Below are 27,315 nucleotides of genomic sequence, written 5' to 3'. Positions count from 1 at the left end.
TTTTTCTGACACTAGTTCAGCCACAGAATCTTAGAGCTACAGGGTGCTCAGCAATCCTTTCCCTTATTTCTCTTTATTTTACAGATGAGGAAAGCAGGCTCACCGCCAAGGCACACAACGAGTTATTGGCAATGCCAGGGCTAAGACCCTGTTCTCTGGTATCTTTCTACCACACCACTCCTCTGACCTGAAATAAGTGACCAATCCAAAAACATTTAGGAGTTCCTGTTGTGGTTCTGTGGGTTAAGAAACCGACATAGTGTCCATAAGGATTTGTGTTCAATCCCTGGCCTTGCTCACTGGGTTAAGGATTCGGTGTTGCCGTGAGCTGTGGTGTAGGTCAGTTGTGACTCGGATCCAGTATTGCTGTGGCTGTGGTGTAGTCTGGCAGCTGCAGCTGCAGCTCCAATTTGACCCCTAGCCTGGGAACTTCCATATGCTGCAAGTGCAGCTGTAAAAATAAAAATTATATATATGTATGTATATACATACACACACCTATAATCAGTGACTGTGCAATAATACGGCATTTCCAAGGATTTGAAATTTGCTGGATTTGCTACAAGGAACTTCCATATGCCTCAGGTGCAGCCCTAAAAAGAAAAGAAAAAACCAAAATTTAAAGGCCAATAGACATTTATGATTAAAAAACGTCATGGAACCCATCAACCTGGATCAGTCACTTTCATAGTTCAGATACAGTAGTCATACTTTGTTAACAGCATCGTGATATTAGTATGTGTGAAAATTTCTAACCAGTTAGTTTTTACTACAAGCGGTCCTCCCCAGTTTCTCCTAACAATAGAAAAACACTTCACAATGAGACCATTTCTTCTGGATGCGATCATGTTTTCTTAGTTTGTAATCAAAGTTCTAACAATTAGGTCACTGGATGGACTTGGAGGAGGGTTCCTGTAAAGGAGCAGAACCCTCTGGAGCCTTCCTAGGACAGACCCCTCCTCAACATCCTCTGCTTTAGCTCCTCTGGGAAGTACCTACATAATTAGTACTTCATGAGTATTTCCTGAGTTTTTTAGAGGCCAAATCCACCACCAAGTGAAAGGAATTAAGTACTTGATGATCGTGAGAACTACAGCCTTCAGACCTTTTGGCGCCTAAGGATTGACGCCATCAACCAGTCAGAGACCTGTGCCCAATCTGATCACAACCATGGGATACTCTTCCCGCACCTGACCGGTAAAAATGATTTGAGGAAGCCCTGCAGGGAGTTTAGGGTTTTTGAACATCAGCCAGCTGTTCTTCATGCTTGGTACTGTTAAAAACCTTTCTTCAACTCTGATGTTTCAGCGTCGCTTTGCTTTCACAGTTGTGTTGCTCTCACACTGAGTGTTTCTGGATTCTAACCTGTGCTTACCTTAGGCAAAGGCAGATTTCAGCCCCTTTACTGAGCTCCCAAGCCCCTTCTTAGAAGGACAATGGAACAAAAACCAGGCCACGGAGTGGCTGCTATTCACGTGGGAGGTCTTGGTGCTTTTTGCCCTTTGTCCCCCTGCTGACCCTTGCAGACTCCCCGCCCGGCCCTGCGCTGCTCTGTGAGGACCTGAGGCTGAGCTTTAAGTGGGGGGAACTGAAACGCCGCGGAACCAGACGCGAGGGAGCAGCGCGGCCGGGGAAAGATGGGGCAACAGGACCGGCAGGCCTAGCTCCGCGACGAAGGCGGTGGCGGCGGCGTGGGAATGGAGCCCCTGCGGGTCCTGGAGCTGTACAGCGGCATTGGGGGCATGCACCAGGCGCTGAGAGGTGAGTGGGGGCCGGGGGCCTCTCTGTTTGCGCGACGGCGCGGGTCAGAGCTCGGGCTCCTGGGAGGGGCGGAGCGGCGAGACGCCAGGGGCGGAGACTGGGGGGAGTAGGGAAGCTGGGAGGTGGGGGGATGGGGGTGGTGTGCTTGGTTGTCTTGGAAACCACCAGGCGTGGCGACCCAGCTGGCCTCTTCGGGCGGAAACTGCTTTCCTCAGGCCGCGAGCCTTGTTCGTAGGGCGAGTAGGGCGCTTACCCAGACTCAGTCTGTGAGTCCTGATCCCCCAGGCGTGGCTGTGAAGTCAAACCGAGATGGCACTGACGGAGGGGGAGGGGCGAGCCCTCCCCCGCCCCCGATTCCGCGCATTGCCAGCCCCCAATTCTGAGTGTGACTGTCACCTAGAGGCGTGGAGTCTTGGTCTTTTACCCTCGAAGAAGTCACAGCGGGGGAGGGGAGGTCGCTGGGCAGGGTTCTGCTGGTGAGGATGGGTGTTCAAAGTGATAACTGTCTTGTCAGGTAGAAGTTGGTGAACACTAAGTGGAACTGTAGGGGAAGTTTAGAGAAAAATCCTGGTCCGTTCTGGTCATTGAGAAGAAACATCTTGGAGTTCTCGCTGTGGTGCAGTTAAGAACCCCACTCTAGCCGCTGAGGAGGTGCAGGTTGGAACCGGAAGGTGCTGTGGATTAAAAAAATCCCTGGCCCAGGAATTTTCTCTGCAGGGGTTGGGTGGGGCGGCGGTGCGGCCTTTAAAACAAAACAAGGAAAGAAAAGAAGAAGAGAAACCTCTTGTCTTGTTGTTTTGTCTGTATACTTTTAGGCGCCAGAAGTACTGAGTTCAAACTTAGTTGCAATGTGACCTTGGGCTAATTCCTTAGCACTTGTGGACTTGGTTGCTGGTTTTAACTTTGGAATGGATTAGCAATGAGATCCTGCTGTGTAGCCCTGGGAACTATGTCTACTCACTTATGATGGAGCATGATCATGTGAGAAAAAGAATGTATACATGTATGTGTGGCTGGGTCATCATGCTGTACAGTAGAAAAAATAGCGTATTGGGGAAATAAAAAAAAATGTCTACATCAAAAAAAAAAATGTGAGCAATAGTTCTTCCCAGAGATGGATTATTATGAGGCTTAAAGAAAAAGTGAGGAAAGTTTAATAATCCCTGATACATTGTAACCACTCAAAATATAAATTGTCACTATCTTCTGTACCTCCTCCATTTTGAGGTTTTTACATGGGGTGCTAAGTTGGTTTATTTTCGGTGATATTTACTCGAAAAAAGTTTATTGAGTTCCTCTTCTGTTCTTGCACTGTGCTAGGCGCTGGAGGTAGAGAATGATGAATAGACTTGGAATGTGTGTGTTTATTCTTAAATTACTAAGACAACCACAAAACTGAAACTTCCCTGCTTCCTTTTTTAGTACCAAGGGTAACAAGAGAGTTATACTGTAAAAGACAGTAGGTAGTGAGATGAGCACCTAAGTTTGTTTTGATTCTAGAAGAGGTTAGTGATTATCAAATTTTTATTGCTTACCAATTATTTAATGGTATGCTCATTTCTCATACCAAAACTTAACAGCAAGAAAACTAAGCAAAACTTTAGTACTGTTTGCTCTCTTAGTTAATTTTCTAAGGTTTTATAATGTCAACATTTTCCCTCATATCTTGAAACCCCTTAAGGAATGTGATTTTAAAGTTCACTTAATACTTTATCATAAGCCACAATTCAATAACTCCTTAAGTGTTGAACATTAGATTTCCCCTCCGTTCTTTTATTTTGTTTTTTGTTTGTTTGTTTGTTTGCATTTTCTAGGGCTGCTCCTGTGGCATATGGAGGTTCCCAGGCTAGGGGTCTAATTGGAGCTGTAGCTGCCAGCCTACGCCAGAGCCACAGCAACGCTGTGCTATAGGTTGCAATGAGCTGCTTCTGCAACCTACACCACAGCTCACAGCAATGCCGGATCCTTAACCCACTGAGCAAGGCCAGGGATCAAATCTGCAACCTCATAGTTCCTAGTCGGATTTGTTAACCACTGAGCCACCATGGGAACTCCCCTGTCCATTTTTTATAGCCCATATGAATGTGCTACAGTTAATTCTTGGGCATAAATCTGGATTTTTCTCTTTAGCATGTTTTCTAGAAGTTGAGTTAATACAAGACTGACTTTGTGCTGGTTACCAAGTCAAAAATTATGAGAACTTTTCAAGACTTAAAGGTTTCTGAGTGCCTCCTTCGACTACCTATCCTTTGACTTGAATTTATCTATTTTTAACCTTTGTAAATTTGATGGGGAAGCTGTATAATTTTAATTTGCATTTTGGGGGAAGGGTTAATAAAGCAAATATTTTCCTTCTGACCAGCCAATGTAACCTGAATTTATACACTTATTTCTATTACTACTACTGTCATCCGGAATCTAAGCCATATCTTTTCCTACTTAAATTATTAAAATAATTTCCCTGCTGCTCCCCTGCTTTCTTGCACTCTGCTTTCCTACCCCATCCTCTGTCCACATAGGAACAGTGTGATCTCTCACAAAGAAAACTGGATCATGTCACTCCCCAGCTTCATGGGCATCCCTTTGAGGTTAGAATCACAGCCTCCTCTTCCTAGTGGGGCCTGTGAGATCTGGCTTCTGTCCCTCTCCAACTTCATCTGTCCCCCCCACCCCCCGCCGGCTTCTCTTTCCAGGCTCAGGGATCTTTCTCTGTGCTCCTCAAACCCTCAGAGTTCTTGCTGTGTTCTGGCCTTTGCTCTTGCTAGTCTCCACCCAGAGTGGTCTAACTCCAGACTTTCTGCTGCAGCTGCATTTCATCTTTCATGGCTTAGTTCATATGTGACCTCTTCAGAGTAGTCCTCCTGCTGCCTCTTTACCTTGATGCTCTCTCCTCTTTTGGTCTGAGGTGTGCATCTTAGGGTTGTTGCCTCATAATCACCACTCATGTTTGTTTTCCAACATTTGTTTATTTGATGTAGCAAAATTAAAAATTTTTCTGTAATAAAATCCATTGCTCTTTTCCATGGGGTTTTTATACTGTATTAGAAACTAATAACAATGGTTGTTTAACCACAACAATTATTAAGGACCTTTGACATGTCAGGCTCTGTTTTAAGTATGTAGTAATCTAGTTAGTGGTAGAGCCTAGATTGTAACCTCAATCTCCTATCTGACCTTTTAACCATGCTGTGCCGCCATTTTTTTGGTTAATTCCAGTAATCGACTTTATCTTAAAGAATAGTAAGAAGCAGCCAACTGGAATAATAGTAACTTTATTTATTTTTTTATTTTTATTTATTTATTTTTTTTGCTTTTTAGGTCTGCATGTGCATCATATGGAGGTTCCCAGGCTAGGTATTGAATCAGAACTGCAGCTGCTGGCCTACACCACAGCCATAGCAATGCTGGATCCTTATCCCATTGATCAAGGCCAGGGATTGAACCTGAATCTTCATGGATACTAGTTGGGTTCGTTTCCACTGAGGTGAAACAGGAACTCCTTGACTTTAAGTTCTGACAAATTTGTAGATGAAGTTTTTTTTTTTTATTTTTTTTTGCTTTTTAGGGCCACACCTGCAGCATGTGGAGATTCCCAGGCTAGGGGTCTAATCAAAGCTACAGCTGTCAGCCTGTGCCACAGCCACAGCAATGCCAGATCCGAGCCGCATCTGAGACCTACACCACAGCTCACGGCAACGCCAGATCTATAACCCACTGAGTGATACCAAGGATCGAACCCGCAACCTCAACCTCATGGTTCCTAGTTGGATTTGTTTCTGCTTCGCCAAGATGGGAACTCCTGTAAATGAGATTTATGCCTGATTTTTTTTTTTAATTGTGGTAAAATACACATAAAATGCCATTTTAACCATTTTTACATGTGCAATTCAGTGGCATTAATTACTACGTTCACAATGTTGTGTGCAGCCATCATGACTGTCTCTTTCCAGAATGTTTTCATCATCCCAGACGGAATCTGTGCTATTACATGACAACTCCCATCTTGTTTCCCCCACCCCCTAGAAACCACTTTCTACTTTGTCTCTACGAGTTACTTTATATAAGTGCAGTTATACAGTATTTGTCCTTTTGTGTCTGGCTTATTTCATTTAGTATAATGTTTTCAAGATTCATCCATGTTGTAGCATGTGTTAGTACTTCATTCCTCTTTTAGGGATGTGTAATGTTCATTATATGCATATACCATATTGTGTTGATCCATTCATCTTTTGATGGACACATGGACTGCTTCCACCTGTTAGCTATTGTGAAGAATACTGCTCTGAACATTGTTATGTAGTTATCTGAGTCCATGTCTTTAGTTCTTTTGAACATACATCAAGGAGTGGATTTGCTGGATCCATGTGGTAATTCTGCTTTTTAACTTTTTGAGGAACCACTAAACTGTTTTCTATAGTGGATACATTATTTTATATTCCCAAGAGCAGTGTATGAAGAAGTTCTTTATTTCCACATCCTTGACTTGTTATTCCACCTCTTTTTTTGATAGTAGTCACTCTAATGGGTATGAAAAAGGATCCCGTTGTGGGTTTGATTTACATTTTCCCTAATAACTAAAGAAGTTGAACATTTTTCCTTGTGGTTATTGGCCATTTGTATACCTTCCTTGGAGAAATGTCTAAGTCCTTTGCTCATTTTGGAATTGGGTCTTTTTCATTCTGTTGTATGAGTTCTGTGTATGCTCTGGATATTCATCTTTTATGAGATATGTGATTTGCAAATATTTTTTATCACATAGCTGAATTTTAGTAGTTGTAAAAGGTATATTTAATTTCTTTGACAGTGTGAAGGATTTGCCCCCCAAACCCAATGGACATTTTAATATTTCATTCAACATTTTTCATCCTTAGTTGCATATGCAATATGCTTTTGTATCTGCATGTCCATATAGTAACATAGTCCACATCCTATGGTATTTTTCTTTGTTCCTCTACAGCCTCTAATACAGAACTACGCTTGTGACATGTTCTTTGAAGATGATTGTTGAGTTTATTATTGATTTGGTAATCACTCTGCCATCATGTTGCTAAAACCATAGTTTGCTAAGCCCAAATTTGTGTGTGATACAAAATTCCTAGTTGCAAACCACAGAATCCATTCTCTAGTGAAGATAAGTCAGAAAAAATTATTAGAGGATACTGGGAGGCTCATAGAATTTATAGGACACCCAACGAACAGGTTGGGTGAACAGGAGCACAGCTCAGATGACCTCCTGGGCACTGCTCCCCCTCACACCACGGATCTTCATACTCATATCACAGCTATCACTGGTCATGCTGGGGACTGGATGCAAGAAGTGCCATCACAGTTTTGCCCTGAAAGATGGAGCTTTACCACCTCTCTCACCAAAAAGATGGATTTTCTCACTTGCTTCCTCACATTGCTATGTCTGAATTGAAGTCGTCCGCAGGTGCACTTGGTTGGTGGACATTAGATCCTGTTGCCAGACTAAGGAAGCAGGGAGAGTGAGTTCTGGCTTCTGTTTGGGAAGAAAGGACTCAATGTGGCAAAAATTTGAAAGACAGGAATCATAGGCAAAGATTCTAGATGTCCACAAGCATGGCAATTGTCCTTACATTCTTTTAACACATAGGTGCCCCTGTACAAAAACCACTTATTACCACTTTGATAGTATTTATGCCTGCATAGTCTATAAAGTTTTGGCTAATGAGGATCTTCCAAGTGAAAACATCTTCAGAAAACAGTGGAAGAAATATTTTCATGAGCTCATATAGCAGTGGAGCATGTAAGAGCACCTGCAAATATAAGTGGTTAGTGAATAAGAATCTTTTTATGACCAAGCCCAGGGCATGTGGAAGTTTCCGGGTCAGGGGTCAGACCCACGCCACAGCAGCAACCTGATCTGCTGCAATGACAATGCCAGATCCATGACAATGCCAGATCTTAACCTGCTGCACCGTGAGGGAACTTCCCCACAGTTATTCTTATATGACTTATAATCAGATTTAAAGAAAAGCAAGGCAAAAATATGTGACACTTGAAAATGTGTATTGTTTATTGTCTAGTATCTGTGGAAGTTACTAGATTTGTTTTCTTCTGACCTTGAAATACAAATAAGAAGTATATATGTGGGATGAGTTTTGTATATTCAAAAGGAGAAAGCAGTTTTCCATTGGATCACAGAATTACCTGTTTTTTAATGGAATGGAAAATGAATGCATACTTCACTGAAGAGTATTTATTACTATATTGCACAAATTGAATCACTTCTCCCATGTTACTGAATAGATGGACAATTTAATTTGTGTTGAGACCTATCTCTTGGGGTTTTTTAGGTAGCTCAATAAATAGCATCCCTCTTCCTAATTCTGAACAAAATGAGAAGTAAAATGGAAAAGTAAGGCAAATAAGAAATCGAAAATCAGTCTGATTTTTATTACTCAAAGGCTGAGTTGGAGTGCGTAGCTTAGGGAGAAGCCCGTGTGGGTCAGTAATGTTCATTTAGAGAAGCAGGCAGCCCACCTTCCAGGCATAGCTGGAGAAGCAAGCAGAATGCACGTTCCCTGTGCAAACGTAGCTGGGCAGTGCATTCCCCACAGGAGGGCTGTTGGAGCTGAGCAAGCATAGCCGCTGTATTCTTCCCACATTAGCCAATTGGAGAAGTCACTCCTCCTACCGAAGGAGAGCAGAGGGATAGGATAGGGGAGGAGTTCGGATGAATAGAAACCGCTCTCACTTGGAAGAACAGCAGTGCGTGCCTCACATTTTACCTCACCTTTGTCAACTGCCTTAGGACTCCTTCAGATTTTTTTTTTAATTTTGCTTTTATTTTGCAAATTCTATCATTAAAAAAAAATATTTGAGGAGTTCCTGTTGTGGCTCAGTGGTAACCCCATTGGTATCCGTGAGGACAAGGGTTTGATCCCTGGCCCTGCTCAGTGAGTTAAGGATCTGGTGTTGCCCTGAGCTGTGGTGTAGGTTGCACAGGCAACTTAGATCCTGAGTTGCTGTGGCTGTGGTGTAGGCTGGCAGCTACAGCTCCGATTTGATCCCCAGCCTGGGAACTTCCATATGCTGTGGGTGTGGCCCTAAAAAGAAAAAAAAAAGTTGATACTTACACTCTTTTTGGTAGTCATATGGTAGTGTCAGTTAATTTGACAAAGGATGCTTTGTTTTTACAGCAGCTTGGTCTCAAATCATTATGTTATTTGGCTCAATGGAAAGGTAATGTGGACAGTGACTATGCAGGACAGCTCAGGGAGAGGTCCATTTGTCTTCTAGTTAAGAGCACTGTTCTGTTGTCAGAAGGCTTTGCTACCTCCTAGCTACGTGACCTTGGGGAAAAAATGGAACTTTCTATGCCTCAATGTCCTCTTCTATAAAAGAGGACAGTAATAGCACCTACCTCAGAGGGGAATTGTGAAGATTATGAATTAACAAAAACAAAGCATTAAATAGGGCTTGGAGCGTAGTAAGTGCCCAGTAAGTAATAGGCAACTATTATTAAAGATCTTAGCATTGTAGAAAGTTATTATATATTGTTAAAAATGGCCTTTCGAAGAAACTGATTATTAAATATTTGAGGTTGTCAAAGAGCTTTCAGACTAAATTTGAATTACTCAGGGATAAATTAGTGAAGGAAAGAATTATAGATACAAAAGATGATATAGAATGAAAATGAAGAGATAAAAGATGGACATTTAGGTTACTTCCATGTCTTGACTATTGTATATAGTGCTGCAGAGAACATTGGAGTACATGTAAGTTTTCAAATCATGGTTTTCTCTGGATTGATACCCAGGAGTGGGACTGCTAGATCATATGGTAGTTCTATTTTCAGTTTTTTGAGGAACCTCCACACTGTTTTCCATAGTGGTTTCACCAGTTTACATTCCCACCATCAGTGTAATGGGATTCCCTTTTCTCTGCACCCTCTCCAGCATTTATTGCAACCTAAACATCCATCGAGAGGAATGGCTAAAGAAGATGTGGTACCTATATATGATGGTACAATGGGATATTACTCAGCCATAAAAAAGAATGAAATCATGCCATTTGCAGCAACATGGATGGACCTAGAAATTATCATACTAAGTGAAGTTAGACAATGAGAGATAAGCATCATGTGATTCATATGGTATCACATATTTGGAATCTAAAAGATACAAATGAGCTTATTTGGCAGAACAGAAACAGACTCACAGACTTTGAAAAACTTATGGTTGCAGGAAGGGATGGACTGGGGGTTGGGATGGAAATGTTCTGTAGTTAGGTTATGATGATGGTTGTACAACTATAAGTATAATAAAATTCATTTAAAAACAAAAAACAAAAACAGAGGTAAAGAGAAAGGTATCAAAGAGAGGAGAATATTCTATTTTGTCCTCTTGATTCCCTAGAAGGCTTACTTACCTTCTATACCAGGGAACAGATTTCCAAGCCTGAATCTTGCGTCTGCATTTTCCTGGCCTCCTTCGTAGTGTTTTCTGAACTACTCCATATGTTTCTCTGAGTGATAAAATTAATGCCATTATTTATGAATAAGACAGATCTGCCACATACTGGCTGTATAAATATTGGAAAATTATTCAACTTTTGAGTCTAGGTACCTTGTTGGTGAGATGGACATAATAATACCTTCTATTGAGTATTGTGAATGTAACATGAAACAGTTGACATATGAAAAAAAATACAGATTCTTGGTAAATCTTAGTCACTCTTATTTTCCTCACATTGATTTGTAATGAGCTTTCTCTTGGTTATCTTGGGTTCTCTTGTTGATACAATTGGGATAATAGTATTCACCTTATAGGCTTGTTAGGGAAGTTTCATGAAACAATGTATAATAGAGCTAGTGTAGTTCTTGGTATATGGTATATAGGTAATACTGTTGATGTTACTTAGGAAATTGAATATTTTCATATGCTTGTTATCTGCATTAATTTTTCAGCTTGTTTATGTTGCCATTGGTATGTTCCTTTTTTAAAAAAATAATTGGTGTTTGCTGTTCAGTTTTTGTTATGGTATTTTTACCAAGCAGGATTTGGAGGATGATCAGGAGTTTTCCAGATGGTAAAGAGGGAAAAGGGTATGCCAGACAGGAGCGTTCTGTACAGACACATAGGCATGAGAGGCCATAGTCTTTGTGGATACATATGCCTGTTAAAGTGTTATTGCAGTGTAAGTGCTACGGGAAAGTAGAAGTGTTTATAAGATGCCAAATCATAAAATGCCATGTTATAACCTGATAAGGTGCTTGGATTTTTATATCCTAGGTCTGTTTGGTGAAGGAACGTTAACGAACCTATTGGAGTTATGTAATAGAAGTTTTACCCTATAACCAGAGGAGAGCTGGGGAGATTAGAGGCAAGTGGTCAGTTAGGAGATTATTGCTGAGATGATGAGTTTGAGCAAAGTCAACAAACGGAGCATAAGATTTTTTTACCCACAAGATATAAGGATCTAAAAATCGGCAGAACTTGGTCATTATGTGCAGGTTAGCTACCCAGATTTCTGACTTGGACAACTTAACAGATGGCATAGTCAAGGTCGGGGAGAAATACTAAGTTCCATTTTAGAGTTACAGAGTTTGCGTTTCCATGGGATCCATGGAAACTGCGTTTTGGGCCGAGGGGGAGAAAGGACAGGGGACAGAGATTGACTTCTCAGTGTATGTTGGGTGTGCAGAGGAGAAAATCAACAAGATGGAACACTGAGGGATGATGCTAACTTGTGGCAAATAGATAAATAGTATTCAAGGAGGGAAACAGAGCAGGAGAAATTAGAGAGCAAGAAAGTAAGTCTGAATCATGAAGCTCCCTCTCTCTCTCATTATTATTTTTTCTGATGATCGAAGTCAGCATTTCCCAAGTTGGTTCATGGATAGTGTTTTGAAAGATGTTAATAGCTGTTGTGCAGGAGACAGAACACTTGTATATATGTGTGTGTTGGAGAGTGGCCAAATAAGTAGATTCATGAAAGTTTTTGAATATAGTGAAATTTGAATAAATAATGGGGATTTTTTTTTCTGTACTACATGATAAAGCATTTGAAATTTTTGAGATTTTTCTTAAAATGATTGCTATTAAGAATACGTTGGTTTTACAGAGTCCCCGTCATGGCTCAGTGGAAACAAATCTGACTAGCAGCCATGAGGACGCAGGTTCGCTCCCTGGCTTTGCTCAGTGGGTTAAGGATCCAGCATTTCCATGAGCTGTAGTGTAGGTCGCAGACTTGGCTTGGATCCCTCAGTTGCTGTGGCTGTGGCGGAGGCGGGTGGCTACAGCTCTGATTCGACCTCTAGCGTGGGAATCTCCATATGCCGTGGCTGTGGCCCTAAAAATACAAAAAGACACAGACACAGAAAAAAAAGAATAAGTTGGCTTTAACTCAGTGTGGAATTGTAAGCAAATGTTAATAATGAGTTATGGTGAAAATAGTGAAGTTCAAGTGTTTTATTTTTTATTCTTTTATTCCTGTCAAGAAATGATACCTCTTTGTATGCAAAGTTGAAGAGGTTGATATATGAGAGCAAATCTGTAAGTGACTACAGAATGACTATCATAAAAGTTCATGAGATTAACATGACATGTGGAATTGGTTATTTGTTGCTATCCAGAGCCTTCTTAGGATTTCTGTTGGTTTTTTGCTTTGCCTTTGGAAAATTATCAGGAATATTTCTACAAAGTGCTCTTAAGTGGGTTAGGGATCTGGCATTATCCCAGCTGTAGCACAGGCCACAACTGTGACGCAGATGTGATCCCTGGCCTGGGACCTTCCACATGCCATGGGCATGGCCAAAAAATAAAAATAAAAAGTGCTCTTTAGAAATAGTGCCAGAGACTTCGGAGCAAGATGGCGGAGGAGTAAGAGGTCAGGTGCACCTCCTACAAACACGTCAAAAAAACACATCTACAGGAAAAACGACTAGCACAGAACATCAACTGAATGCTGGCAGAAGGACTTAAACCTCCAGAAAGGGCAAGAAACTCTTGACATAACTGGGTAGAACACAAAAAAAGAGAAAAAAGGAATCGGGATGGGACTAGCATTCCCGAGAGGGAGCTGTGAAGGAGAAAAAGAACCCACATCCTGGGAAACCACCTAACTGACAGAAAGATCAGCTGAGCCTCAGGACCCTCAAAGTCACCGAGAAAAGCGCAGCAGCTGGACTGAGAACAGCAGAGAGCCACAGAGATCATTTGAACCACCTGCCCGGATACCACAGCCTGGGATGCTTGGGCGGGGCTGGGTGCTGAGACTCAGGCTCCGGAGGTCATTCCTGGGGAGAGAATGGGGCTGGGCTGTGTGGTGACAGCCTGAGGGGCTAAGGAGCAGTGCGCCATTGGTGGGAGAGCGGTATGCCGTGGGCTGGGGAGTGGAACACCGGCAGAGAGAACCTGGGCAAAGGTCCCGCCCGCAGGAGGGGCAAGGCGCCATTGTTGGGGAGGGGAGAGAAGGAGGGGCGGGCCGCCATAGCAAACTCCCTGCACAGGAGCTGCGCATGCCCGTGTGGGCTCTCAGAGGGTGGGGTGGCTCTGGCACAGGCTACAGGCGGCAAGAAACCTCTGGATCCTTTAGGGGAGACTGAGCGCTTCTTGTGCAGGCTACTGGTGGCCAGGCATCTCTTGTGTGGGCTAAGGGCATTGGGGGCTAAGTGTGACGTGGTACCTCTTGCATGAACTACAGGTGGCAGGGACAGACTGCAGCAGTCGTCTTGGAGGCCAGAGGGAGGCGTGGCGTGCCCTCACTGGGGTCCTGTGAGTGGGTTCCACCTGCCACCCTAGTTACCTCAGGGGTTGGCAAAAAAGAAAAAAAGAGGGCACTGCAAGCAAGCACCATACGCTGTTGCTCTTACTCCCCTGGGAACACACCCGCCCTGGCAGCACCCAGATGCTTGATCACTGTCCTTTCCCAAGACCCTACATCTAGGAGTAGCTGGTGCAGCACCTCCTGTGTGGGCTAAGTGGGACAGGGTGCTTCTTGTGTGTTCTGCAGGTGGTGGGGGCAAACCACCACAGTTATCTCTGACTCCAGAGGTGGGCGTAGCCCACTGCCCCTGAGGATACTTGAACAGAAATCATTTGCAGCCCCAACCACCTCAGAGGGTACCACAGAGAAGGACATTGTGACACAAAACCACCTGTTGTTGCTCTGGCTCCCCTGGGAGCACACCTGCCCTGCTGCTGCCACTACCAAACACTCTGGGCAGTGCCCAGATGCTTGATCACTGTCCCTTCCCAGAAACCTGCAACTAGGAGCAGCTTGTGCAGCAGCTCCCATGGGGGCTAAGCAGGACAAGGTGCTTCTTGCATGGTCTACAGGAGGTGGGGGCAAACCACCACAGTTATCTCTGGCTCCAGAGGTGGATGTGGCTTGCCACCACTTGGGGTCCATGAACAGACACCACTCGCAGCCCCATTCACCTCAAGCACACCATGACCAAACACCACCTGTTGGTGCTCTCGCACCCCTGGGAACACACCTGCCCTGCTGCTGCCACTGCCATATGATCCAGGCAGCACCCACATGCCAGATCTCTGTCACTTCCCAGAATCCTGCAACTAGGAGCAGCCTGTACAGCACCTCCTATGTGGGCTAAGTGAGATGGGTTGCTTCATGCATGGTCTACAGGTGGCAGGGGCAAACCACCGCAGTTGTTACTGACTCCAGAGATGGTTATGGCCCACTACCACTAGGGATCCCTGAATAGGCACCACCTGTGGTTCCAATCACCTCAGAGGAGGGCATTGCAATTGAACACAAGCTGCTATTGCTCTCACTCCCCTGGGAAGTCACGCACCCTGCTGCTGCTACTGCCAAATGCTCTGGTCACCTTGTAGATCTGCCTAGAGCTCTTTACCACTTCCCAGGACCCTGCAACTAGGAGTAGCCTGTGCCACCTTCCTGCAGGTCCTTGCTGCCGTTGAGAGCCCACTGACCAGGCCCTGACTGCTGGCCCTACCTATTGCTTCCTTCTCCCTGAAAACACAGTGAGCATCCTGGGAAAAACAGCCTGTTCACACCAAAGAGACAGCAAATATTCAAACTCCCACACCAAAAAGAAATAGTAACCCCCCCAAAAGATACAAAGGGGTATTCTTGCATATAAGCAGCCTTATAAGACTACAGTTTGGCTTTCCCAAACTCACAGAAAAAGAAAAAAACAAGCAAAATGAAGAAGCACAGAAATCATTCCCAGTTAAAGCAGCAGGAGAATTCACCTAAAGCAGTCAACAATGAAACAGACCCCTGCAGTCTGACAGACATTGAGTTCAAAAGGGAGATAATGAAAATATTGAAGGAATTAAGAGAGGATATGATCAGCAATGCAGATTCTTTTAGAAAGGAACTAGAGGAGTTCCCATCGTGGCGCAGTGGTTAACGAATCCAACTAGAAACCATGAGGTTGCGGGTTCGATCCCTGGCCTTGTTCAGTGGGTTAAGGATCTGGCATTGCTGTGAGCTCTGGTGAAGGTTGCAGACGCGGCTCGGATCCTGCGTTGCTGTGGCTCTGGCGTAGGCCAGTGACTACACCTCCGATTCAACCCCTAGCCTGGGAACCTCCATGTGCTGCAGGAAGCGGCCCTCAAAAAGGCAAAAAGACAAAAACACACACACACAAAAAAAAAAGGAACTAAAAAATATATGAAGGAGCCAAGAAAAACTAGAAAACTGATTTGCAGAGATGCAAACTGAGCTAAAGGCAATGAAGAGTAGAACGAATAATGCAGAGGAATGAATTAGTGACATTCATTAGAATAAGAAGATAGAATAATGGAAATCACCCGTTTAGGACAGCAGACAGAAAACCAAATGAAAAAACAGGAAAGTAATATGAGACCTATGGGGTAATATAAAGCAGGCCAATCTACTCAAAATAGGAATTCCAGAAGGAGAAGACAAAAGGGGATTGAAAAATATATTTGAAGAAATTATGGCTGAAAACTTTCCAAATTTAAAGGATACTGATATCAAGATACAGGAAGCACAGAGGGCCCCAAACAAGTTGAACCCGAACAGGCCCACACCAAGACATATTATAATAAAAATGGCAAAAATTAAAGAAAGGATTCTAAAGGCAGTAAGAGAAAAGCAAAATGTTAATTATAAGGGAACCCCCATAAGGCTATCAGCTGATTTCTATACAGAAACACTACAGGCCAGAAGGGAATGGCAAGGTATATGTATTTAAGGTGCTGAAAGGAAAAAATTTGCAACCTAGAATACTCTATCCAGCAAGAATATCATTCAAAATAGAAGATGGAAATAAAGAATTTCTCCAACAAACAAAAGCTAAAAGAGTATTGCAATACTAAACCCATTCTAAAAGAAATACTGAAAGAGCTTCTCTTAAAAAAAAAAAAAAATCGGATGGAGGACACCACAATTGGAAATCACTTAAATAAGCCAGCATACTGATCTAAACATGAAGATGTTAAAAAAAAAAAAGACATCAAAATCATACAAAATGGGGAAGGAAAGTAAGAAAATATAGATTCTTTTTAAAATTTTAATGTTGTGTTTGAGCCTATATGACTATCAGGCTAAAGCAAGCAGATATAGGAAGGGGTTAACATACTTAAAAAAACAGGGCAACCACAAATCAAAACCGAACATTACATTCACAAAAACTGAAAAGTACTCAAGCATAAAATAAATGGAAACCAACCCTGAAAAGAAACATAGAATCAACTGGAAAACAAGGTTTAAAATGGCAATAAATACATATCTATCAATAATCACCTTAAATGTCAATAGACTGACTACTCCTATCAAAAGACACAGAGTGGCAGATTGGATAAAAAAAGCAAAAACCTTCAATCTGCTGCCTACAAGAAACTCACCTTAGGGCAAAGGACATATGGATTGAAAGTGAGGGGATGGGAAAAGATATTTCATGCCAATGGACAAGACAGGAAAGCAGGAATTGCAATACTCTTATCAGACAAAATGGACTTTAAAATGAAGGCCATAGAGAAAGACACAGAAGGACACTATTTAATGATAAAAGGATCCATTCAAGAAGAGGATATTACAATCATCAATATATATTACCTTAATATAGGAGCACCCAGATACCTACAGCAAATACTAACAGACATAAAAGGAGAAATTGAAGGGAATACAATCATAGCAGGAGACTTTAACACCACATTCACATCAATGAACAGATCCTCTAGACAAAATCAGTAAGGCAACAGAGATCCTAAATGACACAATAGAAAAGTTAGACTTAATCGACATTTTCAGGACATTACATCCAAAAAAAAAAAATCAGAATATATATTCTTCTCAAGTGCACATGGAACATTCTCAAGAATTGATCACATACTGGGGCACAAAGCTAACCTGAACAAATTTAAGAATATAGAGATTATTTCAAGTATCTTCTCTGAGCACAATGGTATGAAACTAGAAATCAACCACAGGAAAAGAAATGAGAAACAACTGACTACATGGAGACTAAGCAACATGCTACTAAAAAACCAATGGGTCAATGAGGAAATCAAGAAGGAAATTAAAAAATACCTCAAGACAAATGATAATGAAGACACAACCACTCAAAATCTATGGGATGCTACAAAAGCAGTGTTCAGAGGGAAGTTCATAGCAATATAGGCTTTCCTCAAAAAAGAAGAAAAATCTCAAATTGACAACACAACACCTGAATGAATTAGAAAAAGAATATACAAAACCTAAAGTCATCGGAAGGAAGGAAATAATAAAGATCAAAAAGGAAATCAATAAAATAGAGATTAAATAAGCAATAGAAAAAAAAAATGAGTTGGTTCTTTGAAAAGGTAAATAAAATTGACAAACCTCTGGCCAGACTCACCAAGAAGAGGAGAGAAAAAACCCAAATAAAATAAGAAATGAAAAAGGAGAAATCACAGCAGATACTGCAGAAATAAAAAAAAACCATAAGAGAATACTATGAACAACTATATGCCAACAAATTTGACAACCTAGAAGAAATGGACAACTTTCTAGAGACTTACACCCTGCCAAAACTGAATCAAGAAGAAATAGATCAACTGAACAGACCAATCACTAGAAATGAAATTGAATATGTCATAAAAAACACTCCCTACAAATAAAAGTCCAGGACCAGATGGCTTCACAAGCAAATTCTACCAAACCTACAAAGAGGAACTTATACCCATCCTCCTTAAACTTTTGCAAAAGGTTGAAGAAGGAACACTCCCAAAGACATTTTGTGACACCACCATCACCCTAATTCCAAAACCATACAAAGACACCACCAAAAAAGAAAACTGTAGGCCAATATCTTTAATGAATATAGACACAAAAATTCTCAACAAAATTTTATCCAACCAAATACAACAACATATAGAAAATATCACCCATCACAACCAGGTGGGATTCACATGGATGGTTCAACATATGCAAATCAATCAACATCATATACCACATTAAAAAAAGAAAAGTCAAAAACCACATGATCATCTCAATAGATGCAGAAAAAGCATTTGACAAAGTCCAGTATCCATTCATGATCAAATCTGTTACCAAAGTGGGTATAGAGGGAACATACCTTAATATAATAAAAGCCATTTATGACAAACCGACAGCAAATATAATACTCAATGGAGAAAAGCTGAAAGCCTTCCCACCAAAATCTGGAACAAGACAGGGATGGCCACTCTCACCACTGTTATTCAACATGGTACTGGAAGCCCTAGCCGCAGCAGTTAGACAAACAAAAGAAATAAAAGGTACCCGTGTAGGAAGAGAAGAGGTAAAACTGTCACTATATGCAGATGACATGATACTATATATAGAAAACCCTAAGGACTCAACCCAAAAACTACTTGAACTGATTCATAAATTCAGCTAAGTAGCAGGATATAAGATTAACATTCATAAATCAGTCACATATCTGTATACTAACAATGAAATATTAGAAAAGGAATATAAAAATACAATACCTTTTAAAATCACACCCCCAAAAAATCAAATACCTGGGAATACACCTGACCATGGAGGTGAAAGACTTATGTGCTGAGAACTATAAAACTTTAATCAAGGAAATTAAAGATGTACAGAAATGAAAAGATGTTCCATGCTCCTGGGTTGGAAAAATTAATATTGTATAAATGGCCATACTACCCAAAGCAATCTACAGATTCAGCACAATCCCTATCAAATTACCCATGACATTTTTCACAGTACTAAAACAAACAATCCAAAAATTTGTATGGAACCACAAAAGACCCAGGATAGCCAAAGCAATCCTGAGGAACAAAAACCAAGCAGGAGGCATAACTCTCCCAGGCTTCAGGCAATATTACAAAGCCACAGTCATCAAGACAGTGTGGTATTGGTACCAAAACAGACATACAGACCAATGGAACAGAATAGAGAACCCTGAAATAAACCCAGACACCCTGGTCAATAAATCTTTGACAAAGGAGGCAAGAACATAAAATGGGAAAAAGTCAGTCTTTTCAGCAAGTCTTGCTGGGAAACCTGGACAGCTGCATGCGAATCAATGAAACTAGAACACACCCTCACACCATGCACAAAAATAAACTCAAAATGGCTTAAAGACTTAAATATAAAACAAGACGCCATCAAACTCTTGGAAGAGGACATAGGCAAAACATTCTCTGAGATCAACCTGACAAATGTTTTCTCAGGTCAGTCTCCCAAAGCAACAGAAATAAAAGCAAGAATAAACTAATGGGACCTAATCAAACTGACAAGCTTTTGCACAGCAAAGGAAAGCAAAAAGAAAACAAAAAGACAACTTACAGAATGGGAGAAAATAGGTTCAAATGATGCAATGGACAAGGGCTTAATCTCTAGAATATACAAGCAGCTTATACAACTCAACAGCAAAAAAGCCCACAACCGAGTTGAAAAATGGGCAAAAGACCTGAATAGACTGTTCTCCAAGGAAGATGTACAGATGGCCAACAAGCACATGAAAAAATGCTCAACATCACTGATTATTAGAGAAATGCAAATCAAAACTACCATGAGATACCACCTCCCAGCAGTCAGAATGGCTATCATTAATATGTCCACAAATAACAAATGATGGAGGGGGTGTGGAGAAGAGGGAACCCTCTTGCACTGCTGGTGGGAATGTAAGCTGGTACAACCACTATGGAGAATAGTATGGAGGTACCTTAGAAAACTATACATAGAACTACCATATGACCCAGAAATCCCACTCTTGGGCATGTATCTGGGCAAAACTTTACTTGAAAAAGATATATGCACCCCTGCATGTTCACTGTAGCTCTATTCACAATAGCCAAGACATGGAAACAACCCAGATGTCCATTGACAGATGATTGGATTAGGAAGATGTGGTATATATACACAATGGAATACTACTCAGCCATAAGAAAGAACAAAATAATGCCCTTTGCAGCAACATGGATGGAACTAGAGACTCTCATACTGAGTGAAGTGGGTCAGAAAGGGAAAGATGAGTATATGATCATCACTTATATCTGGTATATAATGTACAGCACAAATGAACCTTTCCACAGAGGGGAAAATCATGGACTTGGAGAATAGACTTGTGGTTGTCGAGGGGGCGAGGGAGGGCATGGGATGGATTGGGAGCTTGGGGTTAATAGATGCAGACTATTGCCTTTGGAATGGATTAGCGATGAGATCCTGTTTGTAGCACTGGGAACTATGTCTAGTCACTTATGATGGAGCATGATAATGTCAGAAAAAAGAATGTATACATGTATGTGTAACTGAGTCACCGTGCTGTATAGTGGAAAATTGACAGAACACTATAAACCAGCTATAATGGAAAAAAAATCATTATATAAAAATTAAAAAAAGAAATATTGCCAATCAGCCTTCATCCTGCCTGAAAGCAAAATAAATAAATAAATGAATAAGAATCTCAGATTTGGAAAATAGGCAGATTGTATGTTGAGGATTTAAAAATACTGTAAATACCATTGTTTACCTAGATTAATAGTTTTAGTTTTACTTTTTTCCACTAGTTCTTTAATCGCCACAAACCCAGCAAAAACCCATCGACTAAAGTAAAACAATTCCATTAGAGAGTTAATCATAGTAGTTCTTTGGCATTCATTAGTGATTTTTGTTCAAATTCATTAGTGAATTTAATAATTTCTTCATACTCAATGAATGAGACATTTATTTAAGCAACATGTGCCAGAGCCTTTTAGCACATACATGTCTTTGACATGTTCCTTAATGAAACCATAATTCAAAGGATTTCTAGTTACACAGTTCTAGTTGAAGTACTTTGAACTTTAATAGATGAATTAAGAGATACTAAATAGGTAGTTTTGCCTTGTTTAAATTTTATCCTAAAACCCCTGAGACTTAGTAATAAAGTCCCAGAGTAATTCCTCTGCTTCTTCAGAAGGCATTTTATTTTTGTGGCCTCAATTTACTTTTGTGCATATTGTTTGCTGAGATGATGATTATAAAAATACTCTTTGAAGATTTGAACTTAATGGCATGCTTTGCTGATTTTGACTTAATACTGGTGGTCATTTATCTCTGCCTTGCTCTCCATCCAGTGAGATTTCTTTCAATTAATTATGAACTGTCAGAAGGCCAATGACTGTGCTTAAGGGAAAAGATATGAATCTTTAATTTCATACACTGTTTTGTGGTTGGCATTTCAGTATTCGGCTAGGGAAACAGACCTAAAATCTAGAGGTCTATTTCTATGACGAAATTTTTTTTCTGCATTTCTCCCATGATTGTAACATCAAAGGGCTTGTTATTTCATTAAAGTAAAACCTAAACCAAAACCCAGCATATATACATATGCCCTGATAGATATATTTGTCATAAATTCTTCAATGCAATATTCATTTTTTTTCCTAAAAGTTATACTCCAAAAAGAGAATACAGTTTTATGTTTTAGTTCTCATCAAAGATTTTCATACTCCTCAACTACTGTATTTTGAACAGCAAAGTAATAAAATGCTGCTTGGATAAGTTACATTAACCTGAAAAAGTTAATACTCGTTTAGAGTGCTTATTGAGGGCACTTGATGGAATTGGTGGAAAATCATACAGATGAATTTAAATATTTAGAGATAACTTTGGGGAGGATGACCTTCTGATTACAGGTATTAAATATCATTGTAAAAAAATCTTCTAGAAATTACAGTACAAAGCAATACAGTAGGGGTTACTTTGTGGAGATCACAAGTGGGTGATTTGTGGTTGGCCCAAAATTTCCAGTGACATCGTCATACATGAACTCAAAAAAAATGCTAGATCTCACGCAGCTCTGAACAAAAGTTAATGTGCTCTTAAAAACTGGCTTAGATAACTTAAAAAAGTGGCTCTATTGATAATAAAAACCATGATTTCAAAGATACATATAGAATAAAATTGTTTCATGAAATTTCAGTGGAAAAGCAATATTCCTAAGTGTACAAAATAAGACAGTGTTATTTAAAATATACCTTTATAACTAAATTAAGGTTATATAATATGAAGTCATTTCCTTTCATCATCTCTATAATGGAAACATTATTATTAATAATTATTAATTATCCATCTAATTGTGGCTATTCTCACATGGGAAATGGGCAGTCTTCTATGTGGGCACACAGTACAGTATATGTGTGTGTATAACGTGAATGAGCTTGGAAGTGGAAGGTCAGGAAGGAGGCCCATTGTCCTGCTGTCGGTGCCAGCCCCTAGGGAGAGCACTGGGCATGGGGTCTTCTCGCTGTTCTGCTCAAACCAAGAGCATTCCTCCCTCAGTGCCATTGCACTTACTGTTCCCTCTGCCTGGAATGCTGTTCCCCATGGCCCCGTGACTAGGCCCCTGTGTTTACTCTAAGGTCATCTTCTTGGCACTTCCCTGGCCACTGTGGAAAACCGCACCCTCTGCCCTGCCTCCCTGTACTCCTTTCTGTTTTACTTTTCCCCCTAGCACTTACTGCCTATCATAATACCTATTTTACTTGTTTGTGTTTTTAATTGCCTCTCCTTCTAAAACATAAGCTCCGCAAGGGGGATGTTTTTGTCTCAGAATTTTGTTTGTTTTGTTCCTGTAGGGATTTGTTTGTTCTGTTCTGTTTTGTTCAGTGTTGTATCCTTGGCACCGAGCATAGTACTTGCACAGAGCGGATGCTCAATAAATAAATACTTGTTGAATGGGTAAATAGGTTGGAGAGCATGAGAATTGTAAAGACTGATGATATTGTCAAGTTACTTTTTAAAAAAGACCTATCAGTTTAAATCTCATAGTGTTTATATGACCATAGATATGCCAATATAATATTTAAAATTATAGACCTAAAAATAAAAAAAATAAAATTATATAGTTTAGTAGGTGAAATTGTTATTTTAATTGGGGGTTATTAGTGAAGTTGAATATTTTTAAAATACCATTTTTACATTCATGGTGTTCTTATTTTTAACTATATAATCCATTTGTGAAGAAATTGAGAAATAATGAAAGCATAGTTATTTATTCATTTAGGACTTAATTATTGACTGATTTCTGTGTCACTTGTGCTAGGTGATGGGCATGTAGACATGCCATGTTCTTTTCCTCCAGAGATTATAGTCTGCTGGGAGACACTGATGCTGCACAAATGAAGAAACGTTTAAAATAAAAATCATGCCTAATGCTCATGCAGGGATAAACCCTGCTGAGGATTTAGGTTATCTTTCCAATCTGTATTATACCTGTGTCCATGAACATTAAAGTAAGTTAGAGCTTTCTTTCTTCCCTTAGAATATTTGAGTTTTTCCTTGCCATTAAATGTTTTGTAAACCTGGTTTTTAATGGCTATGTGATATTCCATTTTATGGCATTTCCACATGTAGGTTGCTTATAATTTTCATGATTATAGATAAAATAGCATTTATACTTTTTGTGAACCTTTTCTCAACATCTCTATTATTGCCTTATATATTTGTTGTTTCTTGCTGCTGTAACAGTTTACATAAACTTAGTGACTAAAAGTACCACAAACATATTATCTTTCAGTTCTGGAGGTCAGATGTCTTAAAGTGGAGGTGTTGCCAGGGCTGACTTCCTTCTAGAGGCCCCCGGGGAGAGTCTGTTCCCTGGTCTTCCCAGGGTCTTTAGGTCACCTACATTTGGCTGATGCCCCCTTTCTCCATCTTCAAATGTAGCATCTTCAGGCCTTCCACTGTGGCCTCTGCTTCCCTCCTCATATCTCCTCTTCTGACGCTAACCCGGCACCATCCTTCTTGTGATTATCGGGCCCATCGTCTCCTCTTTTTAAGATCCATAGTCATATTTGCAAAGTTCCTGTAGCCGTGTAAGGTAACATTTCACAAGCTGCAGGGATTTAGGATGTGGAGGTCTTCAGGAGTCATTATTGTGTCCGCATACCTTAGGATATGTGCCCAAATATAAAATTGGTAAGTCCAAAATGATTTTTAAGACTTTAGATACAGATTGCTAAACTACCCCTAAACACTGTATCCTCAATTGATGTTCATATCTGCACTGAAAATTCCTATCCCACCTGCCTGGGTTTTTTGTTGTTGTTGTTGTTATTTAGCATTTGATGTCCTTATTTTTTTAATTTTTACACTTTTGACAATGATAATAGCAAATTGTTATTAAATAATCAAACTGAGTGATTACCATATGGCCAGTACAAATGTAAGTGCTTTATAGGTATTAACTAATTTAATCCTCAGAAAACTCTATGACGTAGGTGCTTGATTATCTCAGTTTACTGGTAAAGACACTGAGGTGTAAGGAGGTCATGTAACTTGTCACATAGTTGGAAATAGCGGAGCTAAAATTCAGACACAGGCAGAGAAAACGCTAACTACCTAGACAGTTAAATCTAAATCTAAATCTTTCTTTCTTGGGACATATGAATAGACAGACACACTTTGAATAAAAGATCTTCATAGGTGGGGTTCGCCTTGTGTCTCAGTGGTTAAAGAACCCGACTAATATCTATGAGGATGCTGGTTCAATCCCTGGCTTCGCTCACTGGGTTAAGGAACCCACGTTGCTTCAAGCTGTGGTGTAGGTTGCAGATGGGGTTCAGATCCTATATTGCTGCGACTGTGGTGTAGGCCATCAGCTCCAGCTCCAGTTCGACCCCTAGCCTGGTAACTTCCATATGCGGTGGGTGCGGCCCTAAAAGAAAAAAAAAAATCTTCATAGGATGTGCCTATGACAGCTTTGATTTAAAAAAATAATGATAGCTAATATTTGAATACTTTGTGACTTGGTGGGAGAAGGTTTGCAGAGAAATGCATAAGTTGGAGAAATATGGAGGAGGAAAATGAGGAATGAAATAATTGAAGTGCATTTTCCTCTGAGGCCTTAGTGCTTTCTGGTCTAGTACAGAATTGTGAAACTAATTCTTCTTTAAGAGGTGCACATAGCAGAAATTCAGGATAGAGTTTAAAACTTTCATAAAAATAATGATGAAAAGTATAAGCTTTCAATGAGGGGTTACTATAAAGCAAAGAGGGGCTCAAAATGGCAGGAGAGGAGTTTCTAGTTTAATCTTGGGGATGTTTATGATTGATAATATTTATATTTTTACGAGTCTTTTTTTTTCATTCACAATTAACTAGATACTCTGACTAGATAGTCAGTACTCTGATACTTATGTCATTTGTCATTTCTTTGATTTTTGTTATAATAAATTTTAGAAATTATCTTTTACAATATGAGAAAACATCACCAAAAATATTTCAGCATTTTATATTGATAAATCTGCATAGATGTTCATTTACTCACAGCAAATTTATGTAAAACAAATTCTTTGTTGTTTAAACCTGTAATATGCTGGATCACATGTGTTTATATATATTTTTTAAACAACGAAATGTTTTTAAACATTGTTGTGCCCTTTATTTAAGAGCTTAAGATTTAAATGTTATGGGGAAAATGGAGAAGACAGAGATTTCTATCCTTTGAATTTTATAAGTATTTAAATAAGTAGCTTTCAACTCATTACATTTTGGGCCAATTCTTGTTGATGTCTAAAAAACTACGTCAGTGTAATTTAATCCTTACTTTTTTTTATTCTTTTGACTATTGTGAAGGTGGGATACAATAATATATTGAGTTGCAATTGTTGGCTGTGGGGTGTGTTTTGAGAATGTATCCAGTGTAGAAGAATGTATTCTTATCTGTCCTTGATATTTACTTTTTCTGTGGTTTCTCAAGGTTGTAACCAAGAGAAGTACTGAATTCTTTTGTTCCAAGGTAAAACGTTTTTTGTTTGTTTGCTTTTTACTGATTATAAAATACAGTATTATTTTTGTGAAAAAAAAACCAAAAAAACAACCCACAAATAATCCAAAAAAGTTTTAAGGAAGAATTACCCCAGAATTCCACTTCTGTAAACATTTGCTTTTTTTTTTTTTTTTTTGGTGCCATTTCTAGGGCCACTCCCGCGGCATATGGAGGTTCCCAGGCTAGGGGTCAAATCCGAGCTGTAGCTGCCAGCCTACGCCAGAGCCACAGCAACGTGGGATCTGAGCTGCATCTGCAACCTACATCACAGCTCACGGCAACGCCAGATCCTTAACCCACTGAGCAAGGCTAGGGATCGAACCTGCAACCTCATGGTTCCTAGTTGGATTCGTTAACCACTGCGCCACGAGAGGAACTCCACCATTTGCTTTTTTCTTAATGTGCATATGGACACATATACATTACAAAACTTGGATCATTATTCAACAGGATATTTAGTAACTTGTCTTTTGTACTTAAAATTTGTATATCAGTTCATGTCAGTATATACTGGTATCAGGTTCAACGTCTTTTCTCATGCATGCATGTAGTCTTAACACTCATGTCTTTACTTCAAGCATTTCCTTAGATAAATTGCCAGAAGTAGAAGAGCTGGGTCCACAGGGAGGGAGGGAAGGAGGGAGAGAAGGAAAGTAGTAGCTGTATTAGCTACCTCATCATGTCAACATCATTCTAAACTGACTTTCCTGGATACCTACTGGAAAGATTTCTCACAACTCGATTTCATTCCTCAAGGTCCTCATCAAAAGTGGTTGCCTTTTCTTTTCTAAATTGCACAATGTTATGCAGCATAGCAGCTTTCTTTTGCTTTCTGTGTAAACACTAATTTGGCACCCTTCTCTCCTGCCCTGCTTCCTCGGCTCTGGTCTGAAGACGGAGCTCAAACAATTCCTGCCTACTCTCTGGTTGATGGGCTCCTATGGTTTCTGACTTAGAGTATGTCTTAACCCAAAGTCAAAATTTTTTTGGTTAACTGTTAGCAAAACTTCTAAGGAAATTTTCTAAGAAATTGAATAGAGTTTTTAAAAACTTTAAAACTGAGTTCCCATTGTGGCACAGTGGATTAAGTATCTGACTTAAGTTGCTCAGATTGCTGTGGAGGCATGGGTTTTCTCCCCAGTGCTATGAGTTAGAGGATCTGTTGTTGCCACAGATGCAGTATAGGTCACAGCTGCAGCTTGGAATTGATCACTGCCCTGGGAACTTCCATATGCCAGGGGTTCAGCCATTTAAAAAAAAACCCAAAAGCCTCAAAACATTTTTAATTTTATTTAATTCATGGAAATAATTTGTGATTTTTGAAA

At 40.2% G+C, this 27,315-nt stretch overlaps 1 protein-coding gene across 2 annotated transcripts in view; it reads left to right on the top strand.

Annotated features, from left to right (window-relative positions):
• Positions 1-465: 465 nt before the first annotated feature.
• The window catches only part of TRDMT1 (tRNA aspartic acid methyltransferase 1), a 55,115-nt gene continuing 28,265 nt past the window's right edge, over positions 466-27,315 (top strand). Inside the window, exons 1-2 of one of the 2 annotated variants that reach the window (XM_047754982.1) lie at positions 1,699-1,761; positions 25,922-25,960. Coding sequence is in view for 1 of the 2 variants with exons in the window: in XM_047754980.1 (XP_047610936.1) it covers positions 1,698-1,761 (64 nt within the window). In the remaining variant the exon portion in view is untranslated. Of the gene's footprint in view, positions 1,762-25,921; positions 25,961-27,315 lie in introns of both variants that reach the window. The other variant, XM_047754980.1, reaches the window with a different exon arrangement.

Source organism: Phacochoerus africanus, chromosome 12 (assembly GCF_016906955.1).
Source record: "Phacochoerus africanus isolate WHEZ1 chromosome 12, ROS_Pafr_v1, whole genome shotgun sequence".
NCBI lineage: Eukaryota > Metazoa > Chordata > Mammalia > Artiodactyla > Suidae > Phacochoerus > Phacochoerus africanus.
Note: the sequence above shows the minus strand (reverse complement) of the source record. Positions and strands in the feature narration are given on the sequence as shown.